General features: G+C 49.3%; 1 protein-coding gene across 1 annotated transcript in view; it reads right to left on the bottom strand.

Annotated features, from left to right (window-relative positions):
* LOC140394656 (collagen alpha-1(XVIII) chain-like) overlaps nt 1-25,168 on the bottom strand; it is a 227,864-nt gene extending 202,696 nt beyond the window's left edge. The window contains 2 exon segments of the mRNA XM_072481940.1: nt 3,117-3,658; nt 23,024-25,168. Coding sequence (XP_072338041.1) covers nt 3,117-3,658; nt 23,024-24,851 — 2,370 coding nt within the window. The 5' untranslated portion in view covers nt 24,852-25,168.
* Nucleotides 25,169-26,586: the final 1,418 nt, after the last annotated feature.

Raw genomic sequence — 26,586 nt, 5'->3', positions numbered from 1 at the left:
TATCCAAAATGTTTGTGGAGGGCATTATACTTGCACAGGCTCAGGTATTCTGCCATGCTCTTCTCGATGGACTAAATCATATCAGCTTTCCGCAGCTCAGTGAATGGAAGTGCTGGGCTCCGACTGGGGGTGAAATAGGCTTCACAGCTCAATTTTCTCCATTGCAGAGAGGTTTCCTATAGCATGTGAGAGGCGTGTACTTTACTTATTGTCGTGTCATATTCATGTGAGCAGCCACTAACTGGTCCCATACACAGGGGGCCGGTTTAGCTCATTTGGCCGTGGCGAGTAACTCAATGCCCGACTCCCCAAAACCTGTCCAACACCTATAATTCACAGGAATACTCCCCACTTGCCTGGATGCTTGCAGCTCCAACAACACTCAAAAGCTCAGCACCATTTATGACAAAGCAGCCTGCTTGATTAGGACCCCATCCACAAACGTTCAAACGCTCCACCACTGACGCACAGTGGCAGCCGAGTGTACCATCTACAAGATGCCTTGCAGGAACTCACCAAGGTTCCTTTGACAGCACCTTCCAAACCCACGGCCACTATCTCTGAGACGGGTAAGGGCAGCAGATACCTGGGAACACCACCACCTGGAAGTTCCCCTCCAAGTCACACACCATCCTGACTTGGAAATATATTGGGCGTTCCTTCACTGCCGCTGGGTTAAAATCCTGGAACTCCCTCCCTAACAGCACGGTGGGTGTACGTACACCTCAAGGACTGCAGCAGTTCAGGAAGGCAGCTCATCAACACCTTCTCAAGGGGCAATTAGGTATGGGCAATAAATGCTGACCTAGCCAGCCATACTCACATCCCTTGACTAAACAAAAGTAAACACCAATTGGTCTGCTCTGAACCAGTTACCTTCTGTCAGAGGAGAGAGAGTATTGGCCATGGCCGTTTTGCAGCACTCTCGCCTCCAAGTCAGAAGGTTGTGGGTTCAGGTCCCACTCCAGCCACATTTGGGGCAGCACGGTAGCATGGTGGTTAGCACAATTGCTTCACAGCTCCAGGGTCCCAGGTTCGATTCCGGCTTGGTCACTGTCTGTGCGGAGTCTGCACATCCTCCCAGTGTGTTCGTGGGTTTCCTCCGGGTGCTCCGGTTTCCTCCCACAGGTTAGGTGGGTTGGCCATGATAAATTGCCCTTAGTGTCCAAAATTGCCCTTAGTGTTGGGTGGGGTTGCTGGGTTACGGGGAGAGGGTGGAGGTGTTGACCTTGGGTCGGGTGCTTTTTCCAAGAGCCGGTGCAGACTCGACGGGCTGAATGGCCTCCTTCTGCACTGTAAATTCTATGCTAATCTATGATAATCTATGATAAACCAGGCTGACACTTCAGTCGCAATACTGAGGGAGTGCTGCATTGTCCAAGGTGCTGACTTTCTGATAAGACATTAAACTGAGGGTCTTTCCGCTTTCTCAGATGGACATATTGGCACTAACTGAAGAACGGCAAGGATACCGAGTCATATTTAATCCCCGATCACCATTGCTAAAACAGATTTGCTTGTAGCTACCACTTTGCTGTTTGTGGAATCTTTCTTCCTTTGAAATTGGTGCACATTCCAGAATAGAGGAACAATCAAAGCCGGAATTCTCCGGCCATTGGGATTCCTTTATCCCACCGGCAGGACACCCCCCACCCGTGGGTTTCCTGGTGATGTGAAGTGGTTCCAATGGGTGGGAAAACCCATTGGCACGTGGTGGGAGTAGAGAATCCCACCACCAGCATAAGGAGCGCCCCCGAGAAACGCATGGCCGAGGGTTCTCCAGTCCCAGGGTTTTTCTCTACAGCTAGGTATCCAGGAAACATTCCAGTCAGTCATTCTTCGTCACAATGGTCACACTGTTCCCATGGTGATAAGACAGAGCTGCTCCCATCGTTACTAAATTACTCTCTTCCGTAAAGAGGGCCCAATTTAGCTATGACCCCAATTACTCAAGAAGGAGACAAGTTGTAGCCTTAACAGTAAAAGACACGTAGTAAATGCAATGGAGCACAACAAGTGTGACCACAACTCAGGCTGATCATTGAAGGGTGAGGGCATTCCAAGTTGCTGCTAGTTCACAGCAGTTCCATTGGAAGGGAGTTTTATTATCCTTTATTTTACAATAAATGGAGCTCTCTTCTCGTGGAAGGAAACAATGACCTGTTTAAGAGTTTTTTAAAAATGTATTCTAATATATTCAAATCTCCCTCCAGTCTCCTCTGCTCCAAGGAGAACAATCCCAGCCTCTCTAATTTTTCCTCATGCCTACAATGTTCCAGTCCTGGCAACATCCTCGTAAATCCCCTCTGTCCCCGCTCCAACGCAATGGGAGAGGAAGCTCGTTAAGCACTCGAGTGATTCTCCACATACAAAAGGGAGGAGAAATCTGGAAATTGCGACTCCAAAGAGCTGCTGAGGCTGAGGACCTGCTGGTAATTTCAAAAGTAAGATTGATGGACCTTGGTGGGATCAGAGGAATATGGAATCAAGACGGGCATATGTGATTAGGATGGCAGGACAAGCTCGAAGGGCCGAATGCCCTCCTCCAGTTCCCTTGTTCCGTGGCAAAGTGACATGTGCCACTGGCGTGACCCAGCGTGGAGGAGATAATGCAGGCTCTATCTGGTTTGAGGTAACGAAATAAGAAACCCCTTACACTGAGCTTCACGTTAATTAAAAAAGCACTGTAATGCTCTGCTCCAGGTCCAATGAGTAGAGGGTTATGTTGATAGAAAGATGAAGTCAACTGGGAGGAGGCTGGGGTGAGGCCCAAACAAGATGGGCTGAGTGGCCAGTTTACATGCTGCAAACCCAACATTATTCTATTTATTTTCAAACCTACTATTTCATAGGATGAGCGTCGCTGGCAAGTCCAGCATTTGTTACTCATGTCTAATTGCCCCTGAACTGAGTGGCCTGCCACACCATTTCAGAGGGGCAGGTAAGAGTCAACCACATTGCTGTGGGTCTGGAGGCACATGTAGGCCAGACTGGGCAAGGACGGCAGATTTCCTTTCCGAAAGGACATTAGTGAACCAGATGGATTTTTCACAGTTATCAATGATAGTTATATGGTCATCATTCACAAAAATTCTTTAACAGTCAAAGGCACTTACCAAAAAATGATCAGGGTCAGCACCGCCCGCCAATGCGACAAAGACCCCGGAAGTTTTGTCGATCTCCATCTCGTCTGGGGACCTTTCAAAGTAGGCAACCCCTTGTAGCTCGCAGTCCAGGTAGAGGCTCACTGTCTCACCCACCACACCGATGGCAATCTTTGTCCATTTGTTGGTCAAGTGTTTTACCCTGAAGCTTGCAGCCTCATTCGACTCTTGAGAGCCAGGCTCGGTGTAGAAGAAAATAACGTCCTGCGACTCATCCCTGACCTCGGAGAGCTTAACTCCAATGTAGATAATCAACTGGCTGGCATCAGTGATAGCGAAGAGCACGCCACTCTGGACGGTCGTTGGTTTGACTGTGAAGAGCAGCGAGAAGTCTCGGAAGAAGGGGCTTTGGAAATAGGCCCTGGCCAGCTGTCCAGTGTTCACATTTGGGCCAAACCTATATACTGGATTTTGGTCAGGTATATACTCTATGGCCACCTGTTCAGGAGCAGGGTCTCCTAGCAACTGTAGCAGAGACACGGAATAGTAATTATCTAAAGAGGAGGGAATGGGGGTGGGGGGGAAAAAAAACAAGATTTAATCAAACCGAGTATCAAACTATCAAAGAGTTCCAAGACAGGATTATTTTTAACAGACTTTTGATCACTGAGTCATGTTCTATTCATGGCCACTTAGCACTTCATTCACCAACTTGACCATAAACATCAGCAATCCATTATTGACCAGCGAGGGTTTTACAGCCAGGTCCAATCCTTTACAAATGCAAACACCAAATGCACTTTCCTTTTAGATGTCCCAGGGCAGTAATCAGCAGCTTAAACCTCCCCCATCCCATCTGAACACCCAAGTCACAGAGCCTCCCAATCCAACCCCTGCTAATCGGCGATGGAGCCTGGTTCAATTCTACACCTCACAACCATGGCCAACTCACAATGGTACCACACAACAGAAATTGATTCAATTCCACACTCGTGTTCTTGAACACTCCTCAACCCATCTGGATTCTACTCCCCTATTTACTTCTCTCTCGCTCTCTCCTGGCCCCCTCATTTTTCTTCCATGTCCCTTCATGCCCTCTTTAAAACTCATCCAGTCCAGGAGGCCCAGCTCCCGCTCTCAAACCTCCGATAACTCCATGATTATATTCTTCCCTCGACCTCTGCCACCTTTGACACATCTTCCTGGGGTGCCTCGAATCGTGTCCAGTGGAATTGCTCATCCAGTGCCACCCTACCAACAAGCTTGCAAAGCGCAGCTCTCAGATGCTCTCAGACACACACACGCACTCTCCCTCAGACACACGCACTCTCCCTCAGACACACACTCTTACGCTCTCACCTGATGTAGGAGCTGCGCTCTGAAAGCTAGTGATTGCAAGACACACGCGCTCTCTCCCTCAGACACACGCGCTCTCTCCCTCAGACACGCGCGCTCTCTCCCTCAGACACGCGTGCTCTCTCCCTCAGACACGCGCTCTCTCTCAGACACGCGCTCTCTCTCAGACACGCGCTCTCTCTCAGACACACTCTTACGCTCTCACCTGGTGTAGGAGCTGCGCTCTGAAAGCTAGTGATTGCAAGACACGCGCTCGCTCTCCCTCAGACACGCGCTCTCCCTCAGACACGCGCTCTCCCTCAGACACGCGCTCTCCCTCAGACACGCGCTCTCCCTCAGACACGCGCTCTCCCTCAGACACGCGCTCTCCCTCAGACACGCGCTCTCCCTCAGACACGCGCTCTCCCTCAGACACGCGCTCTCCCTCAGACACGCGCTCTCCCTCAGACACGCGCTCTCCCTCAGACACGCGCTCCCTCTCAGATACACACGCTCCCTCTCAGACACACACGCTCCCTCTCAGACACACACGCTCCCTCTCAGACACACGCACTCTCCCTCAGACACACGCACTCTCCCTCAGACACACGCACTCTCCCTCAGACACACGCACTCTCCCTCAGACACACGCACTCTCCCTCAGACACACGCACTCTCCCTCAGACACACGCACTCTCCCTCAGACACACGCACTCTCCCTCAGACACACGCACTCTCCCTCAGACACACGCACTCTCCCTCAGACACACGCACTCTCCCTCAGACACACGCACTCTCCCTCAGACACACGCACTCTCCCTCAGACACACGCACTCTCCCTCAGACACACGCACTCTCCCTCAGACACACGCACTCTCCCTCAGACACACGCACTCTCCCTCAGACACACGCACTCTCCCTCAGACACACGCACTCTCCCTCAGACACACGCACTCTCCCTCAGACACACGCACTCTCCCTCAGACACACGCACTCTCCCTCAGACACACGCACTCTCCCTCAGACACGCGCACTCTCCCTCAGACACGCGCTCTCTCTCAGACACACTCTTACGCTCTCACCTGGTGTAGGAGCTGCGCTCTGAAAGCTAGTGATTGCAAGACACGCGCTCTCCCTCAGACACGCGCTCTCCCTCAGACACGCGCTCTCCCTCAGACACGCGCTCCCCCTCAGACACGCGCTCCCCCTCAGACACGCGCTCCCCCTCAGACACGCGCTCCCCCTCAGACACGCGCTCTCCCTCAGACAGGCGCTCTCCCTCAGACAGGCGCTCTCCCTCAGACAGGCGCTCTCCCTCAGACAGGCGCTCTCCCTCAGACAGGCGCTCTCCCTCAGACACACTCTTACGCTCTCACCTGGTGTAGGAGCTGCGCTCTGAAAACTAGTGATTGCAAGACACGCGCTCGCTCTCCCTCAGACAGGCGCTCTCCCTCAGACACGCGCGCCCTCTCAGACACACGCTCTCTCTCAGACACACGCTCTCTCTCAGACACACGCTCTCTCAGACACACGCTCTCTCAGACACACGCTCTCGCTCAGACACGCGCTCTCGCTCAGACACGCGCTCTCGCTCAGACACGCGCTCTCGCTCAGACACGCGCTCTCGCTCAGACACGCGCTCTCGCTCAGACACGCGCTCTCGCTCAGACACGCGCTCTCGCTCAGACACGCGCTCTCTCTCAGATACCCGCGCTCTCTCTCAGATACACACGCTCTCGCTCAGACACGCACGCTCTCGCTCAGACACGCACGCTCTCTCTCAGATACACACGCTCTCTCTCAGATACGCACGCTCTCTCTCAGATACGCACGCTCTCTCTCAGACACACAGGGCATGATCCTATGGCCACGCTCCTCCGGAAAAGCACGGTGCCCAAAATGGGCTGATCACCTTTTTGCAAATCGGCATTTTAGAGCGAGGCAGTAAGCCTCATTCTAATGTGCAGATTCCCGAGTTACCTGAGGCTTTGCGATTCAACCCCTTCGCCTCAGAGGCGTCGGGCGAGCGCCATTTGGTACCGGTCCCCACAAACAGGGTCCAGGCGGAACGACACTCGTGGCAGTCTCCCAGAGGATCAAAGGCCCCCAGCTACATGCCCTTAGGGCAGGGTGGTGCCACCTGGGTACCCTGCAGTGTAGTGTCACCTGGGTGCCAGCCTGGCACTGCCAAGGTGTCCAGGTGGCACTGCCAGCTGGTATGGGCATTGCCAGCATGTTTGCGTGAGCATGATTGGGCCGGGGTTGCCAGGTGTTGGGGGTGGTGCGGGGACCCTCCCATATTGCTTTTGGGGAGTGGGGGGGGGGATTTTCTGCGGGGCCTCTCTCACTACTACGGGGAGTTCTGACGAGCGGAGCACCCCATTGCAAAAACTGGGGCTATGTGCGGCCTCGGCCGGGCGTCCCGGCCGCGCCTTCAGACCCCTCATTCAAAGTGAGTCACGTTGAAGTCATGTGTTTCTTGGCACTGCGAGTGCCGGGATACACGTGGCTAAATACGCTCGCTCGGGGACTTTGTTCCCTTTTGGCAAGATCGCGCCCACACTCTCGTTGAGATACACACACACTCTCCCTCTCACAGACACACACTCACTCTCAGACACTCACTGCAAATGTAACCATTCCTGTGCAGGTTAGGAAATATTCCTTCCTATAAGCATTTAGAATGTGCAGCTTTTTTGTGGAATCTTCAGTCACTCCCGCCATCTCAGGAGGAATCATTAATCACAATAAACAAGAGGATTAAGGGAGGATGGGGATTACTAAGAACTCACAAATTGGGATAAATTACACTCTCACAGTGTCTTAAATTTTGAAAGGAGCAAATTTATGATCCAATTATTGGCTTAAGGACTCCGGACACTTTGAAGACGGGAATCTGTGCTCACATTAACAAATACTTAAAAAATACAGAGAACTAAGCTCGTTAACAATAATCCCTTCATTAGCAACAACTGGGCAACTGTGCTGGGCTTGGGGAGTCTCTCATTCACTTATGAGGTCCAATTTCAATGACATGAGGTCAGAGTGCGAGATATTTGCCAAAAGCAATGCTCATATCATTAACTCTTTAGTGCCTGGATGGCCTTCCAGAGACATCTTCACTGCTCCGGATGCCACACAGTCAATACAGGCTCAAATGTTGCTGAATATTACTAAAAAATGTTCCATGTTCAGAGAAAAGCCCAATTATAATAATAATAATGTCCCTTATTGTCATAGGTAGGCTTACATTAACACTTCAATGAAGTTCCTGTGAAAAGCCCCTAGTCGCCACATTCCGGCACCTGTTCGGGTACACAGAGGGAGAATTCAGAATATCCAAATTACCTAACAGCACGTCTTTCGGGACTTGTGGGAGGAAACCGGAGCACCCGGAGGAAACCCACGCAGACACAGGGAGAACGGGCAGACTCCACACAGACAGTGACCCAAGCCGGGAATCGAACCTGGGAACCTGGCGCTGTGAAACCATAATGCTAACCACTATGCTACCGTGCTGCGAATTATCCACTCATTTCTTTCACAGGATGTTAGAATCCTCAAGGAGGTCACGGTATCAGGACAATTAGATTCCAGGTGACCTCCTCGGAATAGGCACTCCCCCAGTAATGAGGGCGCGCGGTTTCCCCCTTGACTGCAGGAATCTTTAGAGTGCTTTAGAGTGGTTTCACAGGTCGGCGCAACACCGAGGGCCGAAGGGCCTGTACTGTGCTGTAATGTTCTATGTTCTAATCAGATCTCTAGTATAAAAAGCCTGGCCTGGGAGCAGGTCAGGGAGGGAGAGTGTAAAATCGTAAATAAATATACTCTTTGTTTTCCTCCTGCCTGGTCAATAATTCTACACAGACAAAGCACAGAAGAGAAGTAACCAAAGACCAAATTTACCTCCTAAAACAGGCCTGGGTTAATGCTATCTCCTCTAAACATGAAAGCCAGCTTTGTGCTAAAGGAAATATCCAGCCTCCCCGAACAGGTGCCGGAATGTGGCGACTAGGGGCTTTTCACAGTAACTTCATTGAAGCCTACTCGTGACAATAAGCGATTTTCATGTCATTTCATTTCATATCTACATCAAGGGCGGGATTCTCTCAGCCCGGGGCCGGACAGGAGAAACGCTGCAACAGGCGCAAATCGCACCACGCCGCCCCAACACCGGGATGCTATTCCCCGCAGAGTGGAGAATCGGCGCCGTGGTTGGTGCGGCACCGGTCAATGGCCGCTCTACGCGGGCCCCAACCCACCGATTCTCAGCCGAGCGGCCGTAACAAAAATCCCAAGTCCCACCGGTGCCATTCTAACCTGCTAGTAGCCGGCATGGAAGGGTCCGGAGGCGGCCTGTCGGGGGTAGGGGTGCTCCGACCCCGGTGGGGGCCTCCATTGTCGCCTGGCCCGCGTTCGGGGCCCACCGATCGGCGGGTTGGCCTCTCGGGCTGGGGGCCTCCTTTCTTCCACACCGGCCCCTTTAGCCCTATTCCATGTTGCGTCGGGGCCGGCGCGGGGAAGGGAGCCACTGTGCATGCGCGCGTTGGCGCCGGTGCCACTGTGCATGCGCGGACCCCGCGGCACCCAGTTGACGCCGGGATCAGCAGCTGGAGCGGCGAGGGTTGCTCCAGTGCCATGCTGGCCCCCTGTAGGGGCCAGAATTGCTGATCCTGAGGCCAAGTTGACGTCGTCGGGAATCGCGATAGCGTTTCCGACGGCGTCAACACTTAGCCTCAGAATCAGAGAATCCCGTCCCAAGTTCCAGTTGGGGAGGTGAGGGGAAAATCAAGGAAGTGACTGAGGAGGAGAATAATAGGATGAATAAAGAATGAGAGGGCACAGATTACAGTGATTTACAAAAGAAGCAAATGTGATGTGATAAAAAACGTTTTTGCACAGCAAGTGGTTTGGGTCTGGAATACGCTGCCTGGAGGTGTGATGGAGGCAGGTTCAATCAAGGCATTAAAGAGGGAATTAGATGATTATTTGGGTAGAAACAATGTGCAGGGGTACGGGGAAAAGGCAGAGGGATGGCACTAAGTCATGTTGCAGACACGATGGGCCAAATAGCCTCCTTCTGCAGCGAGTTTGTGTGAATCTGTCCATTTGCACGGGATAAGGGGCCAATCTTCACTCAAAGGGTTTTGAATCTTTGGAATTCTCTATCCCGGGGGGCTGTGAATATTGAAAAAGTCTGGGAATCAAGAGATGGGGAGTGGGTGGGTGAATGGCGGTGACGCAGAAGACCCTCAGAGGATTGTGCGACTTTGGAACTCTGCCTCAGAAGGCGGTGGAAGTGGAAATCTCTGATTATATTTTTAAGGTAGAGGTAATTGTTTCCCTTGCATAACAAGAATCTAAAGTAGATGGGGGAATGTGGAACTCAACACAAACAGATCTTATTGAATGGTAGAGCAGGCTCCAGGGGCTGACTGGCTCCTATGTCATATTTTTGGAAGCTATGATTGTAAAGAATGGCGAAGCAGGTTTGAAGGGCCGAATGGTCTGCTCCCGTTTCCTATCTTGTGTCCTGAGACAGACAAAATAAGAAAACAACATAGATCCTTAAGAGAATCACTCGACATTCACTGGGCAACCAACAATAAAGAACTCCTTCCATCTGTTTTAGATGCAATGTTTCACAGACAAAGCATTCCTACTGGTCCAATTCCAGCTCCCACTGCAAATGAGAATTCCTCCCATCCTTAGAGTGTAATAAACAGCTCTGGCAGTTGCATGGATTCCACTCCCAACATTTCCCAATATGCCTGTGGACATACCTCACAAGAAGTGGAACATTTGCCTTTCTGGGAGCCCAATCCTACAATGGATGGAAGCAAAGGACAGACTTGCATCTGCACAATGCGTTTCCTAATCTAAGGACATTCCAAAGGGACTTTCAGCAAATTATTTGAAGGGTAGCCACTGTAGGAAACTCAGCAGTCAATCCGCGCTCAGCAAGACTACACAAACACCGCTTGCCTGAGGGATGAACTTGCCTCACAAATAGTGCCTTGGGGAATATGTGAGTCCACCTGAGAGGACAGGCGAGACCTTGGCTTAACATGCCCCATATCCCTCAGTATTGCACTGGGAACGGCAGCCCAGATTCTGTGTTCAAGCCCCGAGAACAGGACTTGAACCCGCAAGCTTCTGATTTAAAAGGAAGACTGAGGGAAGGCTGACAAAGTGCAGAAATCAAATAATGCTAAGAGGCACGGAACCCAAGAGCCATCAGTCACATATATAAGGAGCACAAAGCATCATCAGAACACGAATCAGGTGATGGTGGGCAGGGGAGCAGCAAACGCGGTCAGTTTGGGAATCTGATGTTGAGGAAACCCAATTAATCCACTCACTCCACATTCTCCAAGATCAATTCATCAGCATCCTGATGCCCTGAACACTCCTATTTCCTATTTGTGGGCAAGGGGCAATTTAGACCACCCCCCCCCACCCCCACCCCCCCCCCCCCACACACACACACACACACACACACTTGCAAAATCGAAGAATTTACCCTTCAATTGAGTGGCCTCTTCTGTGGCAGGCAGGTTCATACAACTGAATGGTTGAGTCTACCATTTCCGAGGGCAGTTAAGAATCAACCACATTGCTATGGGTCTGGGGTCACATGTAGGCCAGACCAGATAAAGATGGCAGACTTCCTTCCCTGAAGGACATTAGTGAACCACATGGGTTTTAACAATCTGATTGTCTACTGGTCACCATTACTGAGACTAACATTTAATTCTAGAAATAGAGTTGCAGTTTTATTGCGCAAAAAGAGGCCCCACGGCCCATCGTGTCAGTGCCAGCCATCAAAAACCTATCTATTCGAATCCCATTTTCCAGCACTTGGTCCATTGTATGCTATGGCATTTCAAGTGCTCATCTAAATGCTTTTTAAATGTTATGAGAGCTCCTGCCTCTATCATCCTTTCAGGCAGTGAGTTCCAGATTCCCACCACCCTCTATGTGATAAGGTTTTTCCTCAAATCCCCTCTAATGTCCTGCCCCTTAGTTTAAATCTTTGCTCCCTAGTTATTGACCCCCCTCCTACACTTCTAAGGAGGACAGTTTCTTCCTATCTACCTTAACTACGTTCCTCATCATTTTGTTTATTGACTTTAAATTGCACCAGTTGCCGTGGTGAGATTTGAACTCAAGTCCCCAGAGCATTTGCAAGAGTCTCTGGATTAGTAGTCCAGTAACATTATTGTAGTGATATCATGATTATTTTGTAATTCACCGTCTGACCACTAGTATACAAGTGAATGTTAGAGTTATGTGAACTCAGACTGACTAGGGAGCTGGGAGAGATAGTGGTTTGTGCATGTTCATACTGTGATTCATCTGTTGTTTTGTATATATTTGACACACAGTTAATGTTAATAAATCATTTATCGCTTTAGCTACAAGTGTTCTTGTAATATAAATCAGGCCACCCGACAAGAACATTACATGGTACCAGGGCTAGATGGTATTAAACACGGAGAAAAAACTATCAGCCTGCCACGAGGTCCAGAGAGATTTGATGATTTTGCAGCCTGCACAAATGAACTACATGGAGTTGCTGAAGCCACCAATCAGTCTCAGATTTCATGGTAATGTGGACAGCAACTGACGTGTGTTTAAGCAACAATGTAATCTGTTTCTTACTGCAGTGAATTTAAGAGATAAAACAGATTTGCGTATGGTAGTGATATATCTAAAAGCCGCAGGGCCTGAAGCAATTTCTGTGTTTAATATGTTTAAATTTGCAAACTATGAAGATAGTAAAAACTTGAACAAAGTCATTCGAAGAGCATTGCATCCCCAGAAAGAATGAAATTGATGAATGCTGTGTTTAGATCACATTTACAGAAGACAGAAGAGTCCATAGATCATTTCATCACCGATTTAATGTTAAAAGCTAAAACCTGTCATTTTTCTGCGGTGGAATCTTCCATAATTTAGGACCAAATTGTGTTTGATGTGAATGAAAATAAGCCGAGGGAATCGGAGTTGCCTTTGGAACAAACAGTTAAGATTTGTCAGGTTCAAGGGACACGATTCTCCGAAATGGAGACTAAGTGTTCGCGCCGTTGTGAATGCCGCCGCATTTCACGACAGCGCGAAACGGGCGCGGGGACTACCGATTCTGGCCCCCACAAGGGGCCAGCACGGCGCCAGAGCGGTTCGCGCCGCTCCAGCCTCCCTTATCGGTGCCAAATGGGCTCCGCGTCAACCCGCGCATGCGCAGTTGGGCCGTGCCAACCCACGCATGACTTCTTCAGCGCGCCGGTCCCGACACAACATGGCGTGGGGGTTCAGAGGCCGGCCGCGCAGGGAAGTAGGCCCGGGTTTGGGGGGGGGGGGGGGGGGGGGGGGGAGAAAGAGGCCGGCCTGCCGATCGGTCGGCCCCAATCCCGAGCCAGACCCTATCGGAGGCCCCTCCCGGGGACGGAGCCCCCCCCCCCCCCACAAAGGCCGCCCCCCGACCCTTCGCGCAGAGTTCCCACTGGCAGCAACCTGAGGTGAACGGCGCCGGCAGAACTCTGCCATTTCCGCGCGGCCGCTCGGCCCATACGGGCCGGAGAATCGGCCGCCCGCGACTGGCGCCGCGCCAAATGCGCCGATTCTCTGCACCTCGGGGAATCGCACGACGGCGTCAATTCGCCAGCCAGTCACGGGGCTGGAAGAATCGCGGTAATGAGCTAGCAGCACAGCATTCTAAAATATTTCTCAGTAATGGCGGCATCTTCTTGGAGGAACGCACTCCGGTTGCCGCCCGTTTTCCAAAAAGGTGGGAAACGTCCAAAAATGGCAGGAAAGTTTCAGGCGGCACGGTGGCACAAGTGGTTAGCACTGCAGCCTCACGGCGCCAAGGTCCCAGGTTCGATCCCGGTTCTGGGTCACTGTCCGTGTGGAGTTTGCACATTCTCCCCGCGTTTGCGTGGGTTTCGCCCCCACAACCCAAAAATGTGCAAAGTAGTTGGATTGGCCATGCTAAATTGCCCCTTAATTGGAAAAAATGAATTCGGTACTCTAAATTTAAAAAAAAGGCAGGAAAGTTCTTGCAGTTCCTCGCACACCAACAAACAGGTTAAAGATCAGGACAAAATATTTCTATGTAAAAAAAATGTGGTCAAAGACACAAATTAAGGCAGGGTCCAGCATTTGGCAAGTTTTGTTCCAGGTGCAAAGGAAAAAGATCACTTTGCTCAGAATTGTCACTCGAAGCTCAACTCCTGATCAGTCAGCACAGTGGAAGACACTGTCTCCAGTGATGAAACATCATTGTTTGTTGGAGTAATAACAGAGAAGAATCATTCTTTTTTAGAAACGTCAAAAAGTTTTCAGCACTTAAAGAAAATGCAAACTGATGCTCCATTTAAAATAAATAGTTGATGAGGACAAATGGTTGCTACCCATTTGAAGTGAACAGTACAGTGGCCCAATTGAAGTTAGATACCAGTGCCAAAGCCAATATAATCAGCATGACCCGTTTTAAAAATCTAAGAATTCAGCCAATTAGAGGAAATCACAAAATATTATAATGGTCCAAGCATTAAATGTTATGGTGCTTGTGACCGGAGTGTGGTGGTGAAGAACACAGTTTACTCTGTCTCATTCTGTATTGTATCTAAGGGCTTGGATTCATTATTAGATAATTAGTCCAGTGAAGAATTAGGTAGAGTACCATTTTGGGCAGCACGGTTGCGCAATGGGTTAGCCCTGCTGCCTCACAGTGCCGAGGTCCCAGGTTCGATCCCGGCTCTGGGTCATTGTCCATGTGGAGTTTGCACATTCTCCCCCTGTTTGCATGGGTTTTGCCCCCACAATCCAAAGATGTGCAGGCTAGGTGGATTGCCACACTAAATTGCCTCTTAATTGGAAAGAATGAATTGAGTAGTCTAAATTTATTTTTTAAAAGGTCAAGTGCAGTTGGTATATAGCATCCACAAAGGGTTGGATCAACACTCCCAATAATTCGGAGAGCATTATCAGCAAATTCAGCTATGTGTTCACTGATTTTAGTGCACTACCATTCGCCAACGAGATGCAATTTAAAGAAGATGCATTATCTAAAGCACCGATAGAAACGATTAGTAGTAAATTTGCTGAAGGTGTAGATCTGCATGTCAATCTCATTTCTACCCTACCATCCATAACAGATACAAAACTACTGTTATCAAGAAGATAGAAGAACCGACCAATGGGGTAAATTCCATGCTTTGTGTGAAATAAAAAAATGGTGATGCTCGTATAGGCGTAGATCCCAAAGATCTTAAGGAAAAAAAGTGTATATATTGTAAAACAATCATTACATAAAGCACTGGACAGCCAATCTGATCCATATCTCGCAAAATCACATTACAAAGCGTTACCATTGTCACATGGTGGATCACCAGCAGGGTTATTCATGAATAGAAGTTTGCGTAACACACTTCCATACTTGGAAAATGGGGAGAATGCAGGAAATGTAAAAAATTAAAGCAAAACAAAGACAGTTATACGATAGAGTGTCTAGAACTTTACCATCTCTGAGTAGTGATGACAAAACCAGAGAAGACTTTCACAACAACGTGCTGGATGGCGAATCTACGTCAGAATCAACACAAGCTGCAGTGTCAGATAGTTCAGCAGTTCCTGAGCATGAGAATGTCAGGGAGAACATTGAATCTACAAGTTCTGAGCAGCATCGTCAAACTTTGAGAAGATCAACTAGAGCCAGAAGAAACCCTGATCGACTCAATTTGTAGATTTGGACTATTTGTACAGACTATGCTTGCTGTTCTTGTGTGTGTGTGTGTGTGTGTGTGTCTCTGTCTGTGTGTGTGTATATATTTTTGTTAAACCAGTTTTTAAAATTAAAAAAAAAATTATACTATTAGACTCAAAGACTAATGATATCACATGTAAATATACTGATGATAATGTATTTATTCCTTCAAAGGAAAGGGGATGTTGTGATATGGTTGTGTTGTAATTCACCGACTGACCACTAGAGTCTCATAAGTGAATGTTAGAGTCAGGTCATCTCAAACTGATTCGGGAGCTGGGAGAGAAATAATGGTTTGTGCATGTTCATGCTGTTATTCATCTGTTGTTTTGTATATATTTGACCCACAGTTAATGTTAATAAATCGTTTATAGCTTTAGCTACAAGTATTTTTGTATTATAAATCAGGCCATCCGACAAGAACATTCCAATTATCACTTCATCACCATCCCAACTCACCAAGGTTCTATCGACAGCATCTTGCAAACCCATGACCACTACCATCTAGAAGGACAAGGGCAGCAGACACAAGGAAACTCCATCTCCTGGAAGTTCCCCTCCAAGTCACTCACCATCCTGGCTTGGAAACATATTGCTGTTCCTTCACTGTCACTGGGGCAACATCCTGGAACTCTGTCCCTTACAGCACTGTGGGTGTACCTACACCACGGGGACGGGAGCGATTCAAGAAGGCCACTCACCACCACCTTCTCAAGGGCAATTAATGAGCAATAAATGCTGGCCTATCCAGCGCAGCCCACATCCCAGGAAAGAAAAGTAAAATATTTAAGCGTGTAAATCCCACATTCACCACTCAGTCAGTGTACAGACCGAGCATGCAAATCTAACACATGACCAACTCTCCCTCCCTCTCTTGCGTTGACATCTTCACATTTTTAAAATGAAAATCTATCAGGGTTCCACAAAAACAAAACAAACAAAGCTGCTGATGCTGGGGTAGGAAAGGGGTCAAAAGTGAAATTGGCTGGAGTTCCAGGGACATCTTGGTTCCCGGGCTGATTCAGATACTGAGAGCGACAGGGTTCGGCAGACTTTCCCGAGAGTCAAAAACATCTGAGAATGAAACTCCGAGGAAAAGGACAAATATCCCCTTGAAATCCAACATCTCACCAGACCCCACATATTGCTCAGGTGGGAATAGCCCACTGAGCAAATCTCCTCTGACCTTTATGAGTGAACTTACATGGGAAAGAAATTTGGGTTGTGGAGCAAGCTAGTTTAGCGACAGATGTCCGATATAAAGAGTTCTATCACTGCCAACTCAAACAGCCGTTGCGGAATAGCTCAAGACAGTTTCGCCTTGAGAAAATCCACCATGTGCAAAAGAGTGCAGCTATGGGTGCAGAAATACTCTAAACCTTTTGAAAGGATTGTGACTGCAATTGTTTTCTTCGCATGCATTTAGTTGCTGACAAAGAAGTTCCTTTATCGAAAAAAGGATAATTGAATGTCACTGCATAGCTATGCAGCCCATATGATAGAAAAATGTATCCCACTAGTTAACTCCAACCTTGCTGCTCCCAGCCCCTACAATTCTAGAATTGCCAGTCCCAGTTGCTATTTTATGGTGCAACTAATAGGCTATCGGTGGCTCACTGTTACTATGGTGTAAATCAGACAGAAACCTCCAGCATCCGCACATCCACAGTTAAATGCCCTGCTGAGTTGCCCTGCTCCAGTCGAAATCTCGCTTTACAGACATTGTACCACGGGATTCTGCCTTGAAATAAATCGAACAGCCAGAAGGGCTGGTATTACTCACTAAACACTGCAAAAAAGGGTTAGGGCGAGTCCGTTTCAGTGTATGTGTACTTTGAACCGTGTATTAAGTCTTAATTACAACTAACCTCTCCAGTGCTGAAAATTTACTTTTACAAGTGTGGAATCGTACCCTTCAAATTTTAATTTTGTTTTGTTTTAAAAACATTAAAACACAACATTTTTGTTTCATTTCATCTATCTCCTTTACCTCTCCCTCAGTCCCATCTTTCCTTCCATCTATTTTGCATTCTGTACCTCATTTTACATTAAGAATTCTAACTTACACTTCCCAGTTTGAACTTTGCATCGCTCAGTAACGATACTTTATTTAACCTGGTTGGTTAAGGAGACCCGCCATTGAGGGCGCTGTGCTGTTTTGCCTCTCTACTTGGTGCAAATCACAGCCCAAAGCCCATGGAAAATCTGTGGAGCAAGCACCATTCAAAATCCAGGCCATTGGTTTACAGACCAAGTGATTCGCTTTTAGAATTCTCATCCTTGCGTCCAAATACCCCCATGGCCTAGCACCGTCTCCATTTTCCACAACCTCCTCCAGCCCTACTATCCCCTCCCCCCCATATAGAATAGAATCCCTACAGTGCAGAAGGAGGCCATTCGTGCCATCAAATCTGCCCACTCCCCATCCTATCCCTGTAACCCCATAACTAATGGGAAATTTATCATGGCCAATCCACCTAACCTGCACAGCTTTGGATTGTGGGAGGAAACCGGAGCCCCCGGAGGAAACCCACACAGACACGGGGAGAAAGTGCAAACTCCACACATTCACCCAAGGTAAGAATTGAACCCAGGCCCCTGGTGCTGTGAGGCACCCGTGCTAACCACTTTGCCACAGTGCTCTCTGCAATCCTCCAATTCAGGCCTCTTACACATTCTCCACTTCTTCAACCTGTTATTGGCGGCCACGCCTTCAGCTGTCTCGGCCCTCAGATTTGAAATGTTGTTTCCAAACCTATTTTTCCTCCCTGAAGATACTCCTTAGATGCTTCATGGTGCCGAGGACCTAGGTTCAATCCTGGCTCTGGGTCACTGTCCGTGTGGAGTTTCCACCTTCTCCCCATGTTTGCGTGGGCCTCACCCCCACAACCCAAAGATGTGCAATTTAGGTGGATTGGCCACGCTAAATTGCTCCTTAATTGGAAATTTTAAAAAAATGTTTTTTTTTAAAAGATACTCCTTCGAACCTACCTCTTCAGCCAAGCATTGTGGTCACCTCTCCAATATCTCCTTTAGTGGTTTAGTGTCAATGCTTTTTGATAGGGCGGCACGTGGCACAGTGGTTAGCACTGCAGCCTCCGGCGCTGAGGACCCGGGTTCGAATCCCGGCCCTGGGTCACTGTCCGTGTGGAGTTTGCACATTCTCCCCATGTCTGCGTGGGTTTCACCCCCACAACCCTAAGATGTGCAGGTTAGGTGGATTGGCCACACAGAATTGCTCCTTAATTGGAAAAAAAAGAATTGGGTATTCTAAATTTATTTAAAAAAAAATTTTTTTTTAATGTTTTAAATTATGTTCCTTGGTGGGCTTTGGGATGTTTTAGTATGTTCAACGATTGAGGTTTTGTAGTGCAGTGGGTTAGCATCCCTGCCTTTGAGCCTGAAGCTCCGGGATTAGAGTTCCATCCCAGAACTTGATGACCAAGCCTGATCCTAGAGGGCTAATACAATTCAGCCCACAGTCTATAAATTTCCAACCCAAGGAAGTGGAAATATGCCCATCCCCATCCCAATTGCTCACAGTCAGATAGGCCCCGCCATTCCATTAAGATTGCTGCTTCCAGTCTCCATTTAAGATTCACCTCCAATGGACTCACCTCCCGCACCATTTATTAACCTTTTTAAGAAACACAAATTTAATTCTTTCATTTTCCAACTAAATATTGTGCCCCGTGCAAATGAATGTGCTAAAAGACAAAATGCACAGCATTAAAATGATGACTGTATTCTATTGATGCATCAAGTCCAATTAACCTCCATCCTCTAACTCCACTGCGTGCCAGCTTTGGTTCAGCGGTTAGCGCTCTTCCTAGCCAGACCACTATGGGTTCAAGCCCCACTTCAGAGATTTGGGCACCGAACAACTAGGCGGACACCACCAGCGCAGTACTGAGGGAGTGCTGCACTGTCAGAGATGCCACTTATTGGATGTCGCATTAAATCGAGGCCCCCTCTGCCCTCACAGATTGATAGGAAAGATTCCATGGCAAAGATTCAAAGAAAGATTCAAAGAAGGGTTCGAGAGGTTTACCTATGTGTCCAGGCTAATAATTATCCCTCAACCAACAGCATTGTCTGCTCGCTATCTCTTTAGTTTGTGGAATCTTGCTGTGCGTAAATTGGCCACCACCACGTCCTATATTGCAACTTCAAAATGTATTGAGTTGGTAATGAAAATCTGGTGACCATGACACCTCTGTCACTTGTCGTAGGTTCACTAATGTCCTTTAGGGAAGGAAATCTGCTGTATTTACCTGGTCTGGCCCACATGTGACTTCAGAGCCAGGGTCGAACCCGGGTCCTCGGCGCCGTGAGGCAGCAGCGCTAACCACTCCGCCACCATGCCGTCCATGCCTCGCAAGATCTAATGGGTTCTCGTGAGGGGTCACAACCTGGATCCCACCCACAATGGGTGGGGCCTAAATTTGCAAAATCAAGTAGTTAGCTTCATTTGAAAGTGCCTCAATCAGATCTACCCAGCACCAGGGATTGAATCTCCTCGTCTCGGAGACCTTTAGCACTGGTCTCCACAAACGTGGACCAGTCACCTGGGGTGTCTCCTGATAGATCGGAGGCTCCTGGGTGGTCAGCCTATGGGAAAGGTGGTACCCAGGCACTGCTGATGCTGCCTTGGCAATGCCACCCTGCCAGTGCCAAGGTGCCCAGGTAGCATGTTGCCCATGGTGGTGATTGGGCTTGAGGATGCCCTGCCCTTGTGACAGGTGCTCGAGCACCCATGAATCGGTAAGCTGAGGGCAGTCTGTGGGTCATGTTGGGAGGTTGAGAGATCACGGCACCATTTAAAAATGGCGTCCTAATCTCTTACTGCACTGGTGAGCGGAGATCCTCAGTGCAGGAAATGAAGGTAAGTGCAAACTCGGTGAGGACTTCCTCGCCGAGGCCTGAAAAAAGTAGAGTCCCATTTAATATCCGGGTCAATCTCGGCGCTGCAAGCACCGGGAAACCCCCTGCTAAACGCACTTGACACGGGACTTTCCGTTTAATCGCGGTAAACATTTCAAACAACAGTCAATGGGAAGAATTTTAAAAAGAATACAGTCATATTGTGCCCAGATTCCCCTCTCTCAGACTTCACAATTCCCCCACCAATCGCATCCCACCATAATAAATGGAATCCTCGCACAATGATGCACAGTATGGGCAAAGCTCAGTCCGTACACGTTCATCTCCTTGTAGAGTTGGACCCTGCACAACACTGGTTTACAAAGGAATGTTATACTTGGAGCAGGGTTTTTACAAGTGACAATGTTTGCCAGTTCACAAACCATCGTACGATTGGTCCAGTTTAAACCATTCAGTCAACAGCTGTCAAGCATTTCAAACCAGAGGAGGTTTTCGGTGAACCTTTGGCAGTGCACAGACCAATGAGGTTGGAGACTTTTTTAACAATTCCTTAAGAGGAGTGGATTGTTTAAGTTTAGCTCTCTGCTCACCCTCTGTCAATTCCTCAATGTCTTTCTCTGCTCAAGGAAACGTATTCTGTTCCACTCCACCACAATGAGATACACACTCATACAATCATTCTCATACATAGCTTCACACTGAGTCGCACACTCACGCACACAACCCCTGAAGCAACTCACACCACCCTGTGGAAACATCAATTTACACATACTGACACAAACAACACCCTTACACAAACACTCACAAAACATCTTTACACAAACACTCTTACACACACTCACATCCTTACACAAACACTCGCACACCACCTTTGCACAAACACTCACACACACCCTTACATGAACACTCATACTTACGCAAACACACACACATACCCTTAGACAAACACTCACACATTCTCACACACCCTTACATACATAAACATACACAAACAGTCTCTCACATACATTTACGCAAGTACTCTCACACACTTACACAAACACACTATTACACGCACACTCAACCACCATTACGCATATACTTACTCACATATTCCCTAACTCAAACACGGGCACACACACCTTTATACAAAGACTCTCACACACCCTTATGCAAACATCACACTCAACCACCCTTATGCATACACTTTCACGCTCCCTAATGCAAATACAGGTGAACACTTACTCAAACACTTACACACCCTTAAGCAAATATTCGGACACAGGTGCACACTTACTCAAACACTTACGCACCCTTAAGCAAATACACATCCTTACGTAAATACTCACTCGCACACATTTACACAAACACACACATGCAAACAAACAAACCCACTTGCAAACATACACACCCACACATCCAATACAAATACTCACAATGTTACACAAATACTCACACGTACACCCTTGTGCAAATACATACACACACACACTCCCTCACACAAATACGCACATCCTCAAGCAAACACCCTCACACATAACGTTATGCAAATATTCATACACACCCTTAAGCAAAGGCTCACACACACCCTGACAAAAACATTCACACACATCCTCACACAAACACTCACTCGCGCACATACCCTTACAAAAGCACACACACACCCTCACACAAACACCCTTACAAAAACACATACACACTTACACAAAAACTCACACACACTCAGACATTCTTCTACATACACAAAAACACATTCACGCATACACTTATTTCGTCATGCACCCCCATGCACGTATGGACGTGCACACACACACACTAGCAGAGATACATAAACACATCCATGCCCACCAGTACACACACACACACACACCCTCACACAGACACACACTTTCATCCTCACCATTACTAATTAACCAACAGGACATGAATTGCTGTTGGGCTACGCTGCTTTTAAGAATTGTTTTAACCAGAAAGAGAAACAAGTTTAGGACAAAGACGTGAGCATCAATTAGATTTGAAGTGGAATTCCAAAGGGAACTCATTTTTAGCCTCTTAAGCCCCATCAACCTGAAGATTTATAAACAAATTGGGAGCCTCAGACACACGCGCTGTATGTTCGCACTTAACAAGCTCCTTACTGCAGTAAAAGCAATAAATAAAACTGCTATTAAAAGGATGAATATTTACTCTAACCGTCAGTTTGAGTACCAGCACGAGTTGCTCAGATTACCTTAAGTGGGCAGTAGTACAAACAGCCGGGATAGACCAGCGGCGGGAGCGAGTTACCAGCGCCGGGACTGACCAGCGCCAGGACTACTTCAAGTATGGGAGGCCATTCCAAACCTAGCCAAATGTTTTGGAGTTACACTGTGGTGTACGGTTAGTTCCTGCACTAGTCCTGTCAGTTGCTTCAACTGAAGGATGAACATTTCCATTCTGATTGCGAGGCCAGTTACACGGATTACGGACATGCTGACTCTCGATGCAGGAAATTCTCATCCCTGTGTTTATGCCCCTCATTGTCCTTGTAACCCGCTCTCTATCCCTGTCACCTCCAGCAGTCCTCCGCGATCCCATCGCCACTCCGGTGCTAGCCTCTTGCATGACTCCCATTCTAATCCCTGCACCCATTTTGCGGCCCCTGAACTCACCGTTTGGTTTCCCGAATCCTCCTCGGCCCCCTCACGCCCTGTCAAACCCACCTCTGTGATCAGCCTTTTTAGTCACCTGCCTTACTACGGCCTACGTGTCAGTGTGCTTTGATACGTTCCTGTGAAGCACCTGGGGACACTTCACAGTGTCGAAGGCACTATATAAATGCACATTGTTGCTGGGACCAATTTGTAAAACATCTTAACAAAGCATCGAAAGCTGACAAGACTAAACGTTGCACCTCACTTCACAGTCCCATGAACAGGCTGAAGGGGGGCTGGGAGTCGTATTTGTTTACCTCTGCTAACATTGAGAGATAGGCAACCATACCCCTCTTCTTCTCCGGGGAGAAGGTGGCAGGGCAGCTGGAGACCACTGCCCACTAGCTCCGTCCAACAGTCATCCTGTACGGCCTCGCAGTACCCACGGCAAGGAGGCTCGTGGCCCCGGGGAGATTCGCACCCCGGCGCCAGCAGGCGGCAGAAGAATGGCTCCAGGCCAGGGTGGCAGCCGGAGGGCAGGACCACCCCCCACCCTCGCATGGCCTCCTGGATCTCTGCCACGCTGGCCTGGTGCAGATGGTTCGGGAGCCGGATGACCCCATGACCCAGCTTGCGGCAGAACTCCAAAGCAGGAGGCAGCGGTGAGCAGTCAGCGTGCACAGGGGGTCCAGACCCTGGCGTGCCCCAAGTAGGTGGAGGAAGGGAGGCAGCACCCCAGAAACCTGGATCAGAAGCCTTAGTAGGGGTTAGTACATCTAGTTTAGTTCCTACAGAAGCAGCAGTAGCAGCAGAATGAACCAGCACACCATTAGTTGCATTCTGATTAAACACCAGGCTATTAGCATGGCTTAAATTATCCAGTACTATCCCATCATGCTTAGAGAGATCATTGGCACTCGAAACGCTGAGAGGCGATTGGCTGTCACTCCAGTTCCCACCCTTCCCGGCCACCATTTTGTGGCCATCTCCTACAGCATTATGGGATAACTGATTAATCAAATGCCCTGCCACTTGCGATGATGGGGCAGCTTCATGCATTTGGTCGTCTGTCCCTGAGCGGCCAGTCAAGAAAGATCTTCCAGGAATCAGGTTGTCACTCGCCAAATCTTCCCCCGACACAGGCGCGGTGCCCGAACCAGATTCCCCGCTCTCGGGAAACCTGCCTCTCATCAAATTAACACGTTGTGGTTTACCGGGCGGGACGACCATCCCAAGGACACTACCTGTACAGCGGAGGCCACAGCGTGGCTTTGAGGAGAGGGCAGCCGACGTGGGACCGCTGGCCAGCTCCAGCTGCTGAGGAGCCACAGTTGCAGAGGGCGAGGAGGTGTTGGATAAGGAGGAGTTGTATGAGGGAGAGGAGAGGGACACAGAGAGGGATAGGGAAGAGGGGAGCAAAGAGGACGAGAAGGAAGAAGTGGATGAAGATTGGGTTAGGGAGGAGGGCGAAGAGGAAGACGAGGATGGAGAGGGTGAAGTCAAAGCCTTGCTGGTGAGTGAAGACACCACCACACGCATTGTCTCACTGTTGCTGGCTGTGGTAGATGCTGATGGTGTGCCAGTCATGGGATCGACAGTTGTCACGGAGGTTGTATCAAAGCTCGTTATTCCAGAATCTTCTCCCGCTGCTCTCCCCGAGGTGGGCGTTGCCGGTGGCACCCCCAGTTTGGCTGTTGAGTTTGGTGCTCCATCCCAGGTCCGAAGCAAATCTTGAACAGTTTCTGCCACGTCCAGTATCTTGGCGCCAACCCCAGCGATGCTCCCCTTGCGCCCGTCTGCTGCCACGCCACCAGAGGTGGTCATGGTGCCACCGAGTGGGGGGCTGAGGGCGGCCCTCTCCTTGCCCCCCAGCGGGCTGCCAGTCTGTTCTCCAGTGCTGGTTTGGAGTGTCCCAGCGAGGGGTGGACTCGTGGCAACGCGGTCCACTCTGGGCAGGCTCCCTGAGACATCGCGGCCGGCGGAGGACGAGGTGACCGCTCGGGCCGTGACCACGCCGGGCAGCGTCAGGCTCGGGGTCGGGGTTGGCTTCTTCCCTCCAGCTCCAAACCAATTCAGCCAGCACCAGGTCTTGGGGAGAGAGGTCCAGAGCAGGCAAAGCACCAAAAGTTTGACTGATGCACTCATTGCAGCTGGTCAGCCCCTGCTCACAATGCAGGGTGTGCTCAGAGCTCCGACGTTAATACTAACACACCTCACAGTGAACAGACACACACACATTGCCCTTCATGCCATAAAAACCCGAGTGAGAAAGGAGGTGGGGCTAACTGGTTTTCAGCGGCAGTCTCCTCCTCGTTGGCTCCCTGCACTCCACACTCCTTGGATAAGGTTAATGAGTTTCAAACAGAGCGGAGGTCGGATCAGTTCCACATGGAATCCACTCAACTGCTTAAGCAAACCAAATCCAATTCTGTGCAGAATCTGGCTGCATTCCCGTTGACAATTAGGAATACCTTCCCCTCTCTGTCTCCGCCTCTGCTCCCAGACCAAATTCTTTTGCGCAAACTTGCAGCCAATCTGGCTCATGATCTCTCAGATACCCTCCCGTCACCGATCAGCTCAAATCCCTCCCCTGTCTCCTTTGAATTAATAGGCGTTCTCTTTTAACACTTCCGACTTCAAAAGCCAAGTCCCTCTCGCTCTGCATAGTTAACCCTCAGCTGCCCGCACTCACACCCTCCTTCAAAAGCAGAGTCAGCTGGCTGTCTTTGAGCTCTCCCTCTTGACAAGCACGCACTGTTTGAAAATGCTAACACATGCACGCGCACTGCTCGCCGATGCCTGGCTCACTTCTGCCTAGTGGCATCGCGCACATGCGTGTGCCTTGAGCGCACGCCTCAAAGCTTTGCCAACATACTTTGACATGGATTTATCACATGTCCCCACATACAGCAACCTACCTGCTTATCGCTATCTACATATTATTATTAAAGGCAGATTTGCACAGGCCTAGTGCCTTTAACAACCTCAGGACACCTCACAATGCATTTGTTTTGAAGTGGTAGCATAGGAATCACAGCAACCAAACTGGGCACAGCAAGCTCCCATAAGCAAGCTGATAATGACCAGATTCTGTCGTGATGTTGGTTGAGGGATTTTTCAAAACTTACTCATGGGATGTGGGTGTCGCTGGCAAGGCCAACATTTGTTGCTGATTCCTATTTGCCCTTGAACTGAGTGTCTTGCTCAGCTATTTCAGAGGGCAGTTAAGAGTCAACCACACAGGGGGCAAAGGGGCTGGTTTAGCACACAGCTAAATCGCTGGCTTTGAAAGCAGACCAAGGCAAGCCAGCAGCACGGTTCAATTCCCCTAACAGCCTCCCCGAACAGGTGCTGGAATGTGACGACTAGGGGCTTTTCACAGTAACTTAATTTGAAGCCTACTTGTGACAATAAGCGATTTTCATTTCATTTCGATGGGTCCGGGGTCACATGGAGGCCAGACTAGGTAAGAACGGCAGATTTCCTCCCCTAATGGGACATCAGTAAATCAGACGGCCAAGACACTGGGAAGAAGACCCACGGCCGCACATCGCCACGTTTTCTGGACTGAGGAACTCCACTCGCCAAACTACTCAGTGTAGCGAGCGATATCGCTGGAGCCCTCTATGGGACCCCCAAACCCCTGCCCTCATCCCCCCCCCCGGGCGGGGATCAGGCAGCGTGGGCCCAGTGGTCACGGGAGCAGCAGGAGTTTCTCAGAAGCTGCTTTACCCCCCCCCCCCTCTTTACCCCCCCACCCCCTCCAGTGCACCCCCGGACCGATTGCCACTGCGCAAAATATGTCAACTTGGCAGTGCCGACTTCCGGTTGCAACTATGCCTGGGTAGGTCGCACGGTCGGCAGCTCCCGCCGAGAATGG

This window comes from Scyliorhinus torazame, chromosome 2, assembly GCF_047496885.1.
Source record: "Scyliorhinus torazame isolate Kashiwa2021f chromosome 2, sScyTor2.1, whole genome shotgun sequence".
In the NCBI taxonomy this organism is placed as follows: Eukaryota; Metazoa; Chordata; class Chondrichthyes; order Carcharhiniformes; family Scyliorhinidae; genus Scyliorhinus; species Scyliorhinus torazame.
Note: the sequence above shows the minus strand (reverse complement) of the source record. Positions and strands in the feature narration are given on the sequence as shown.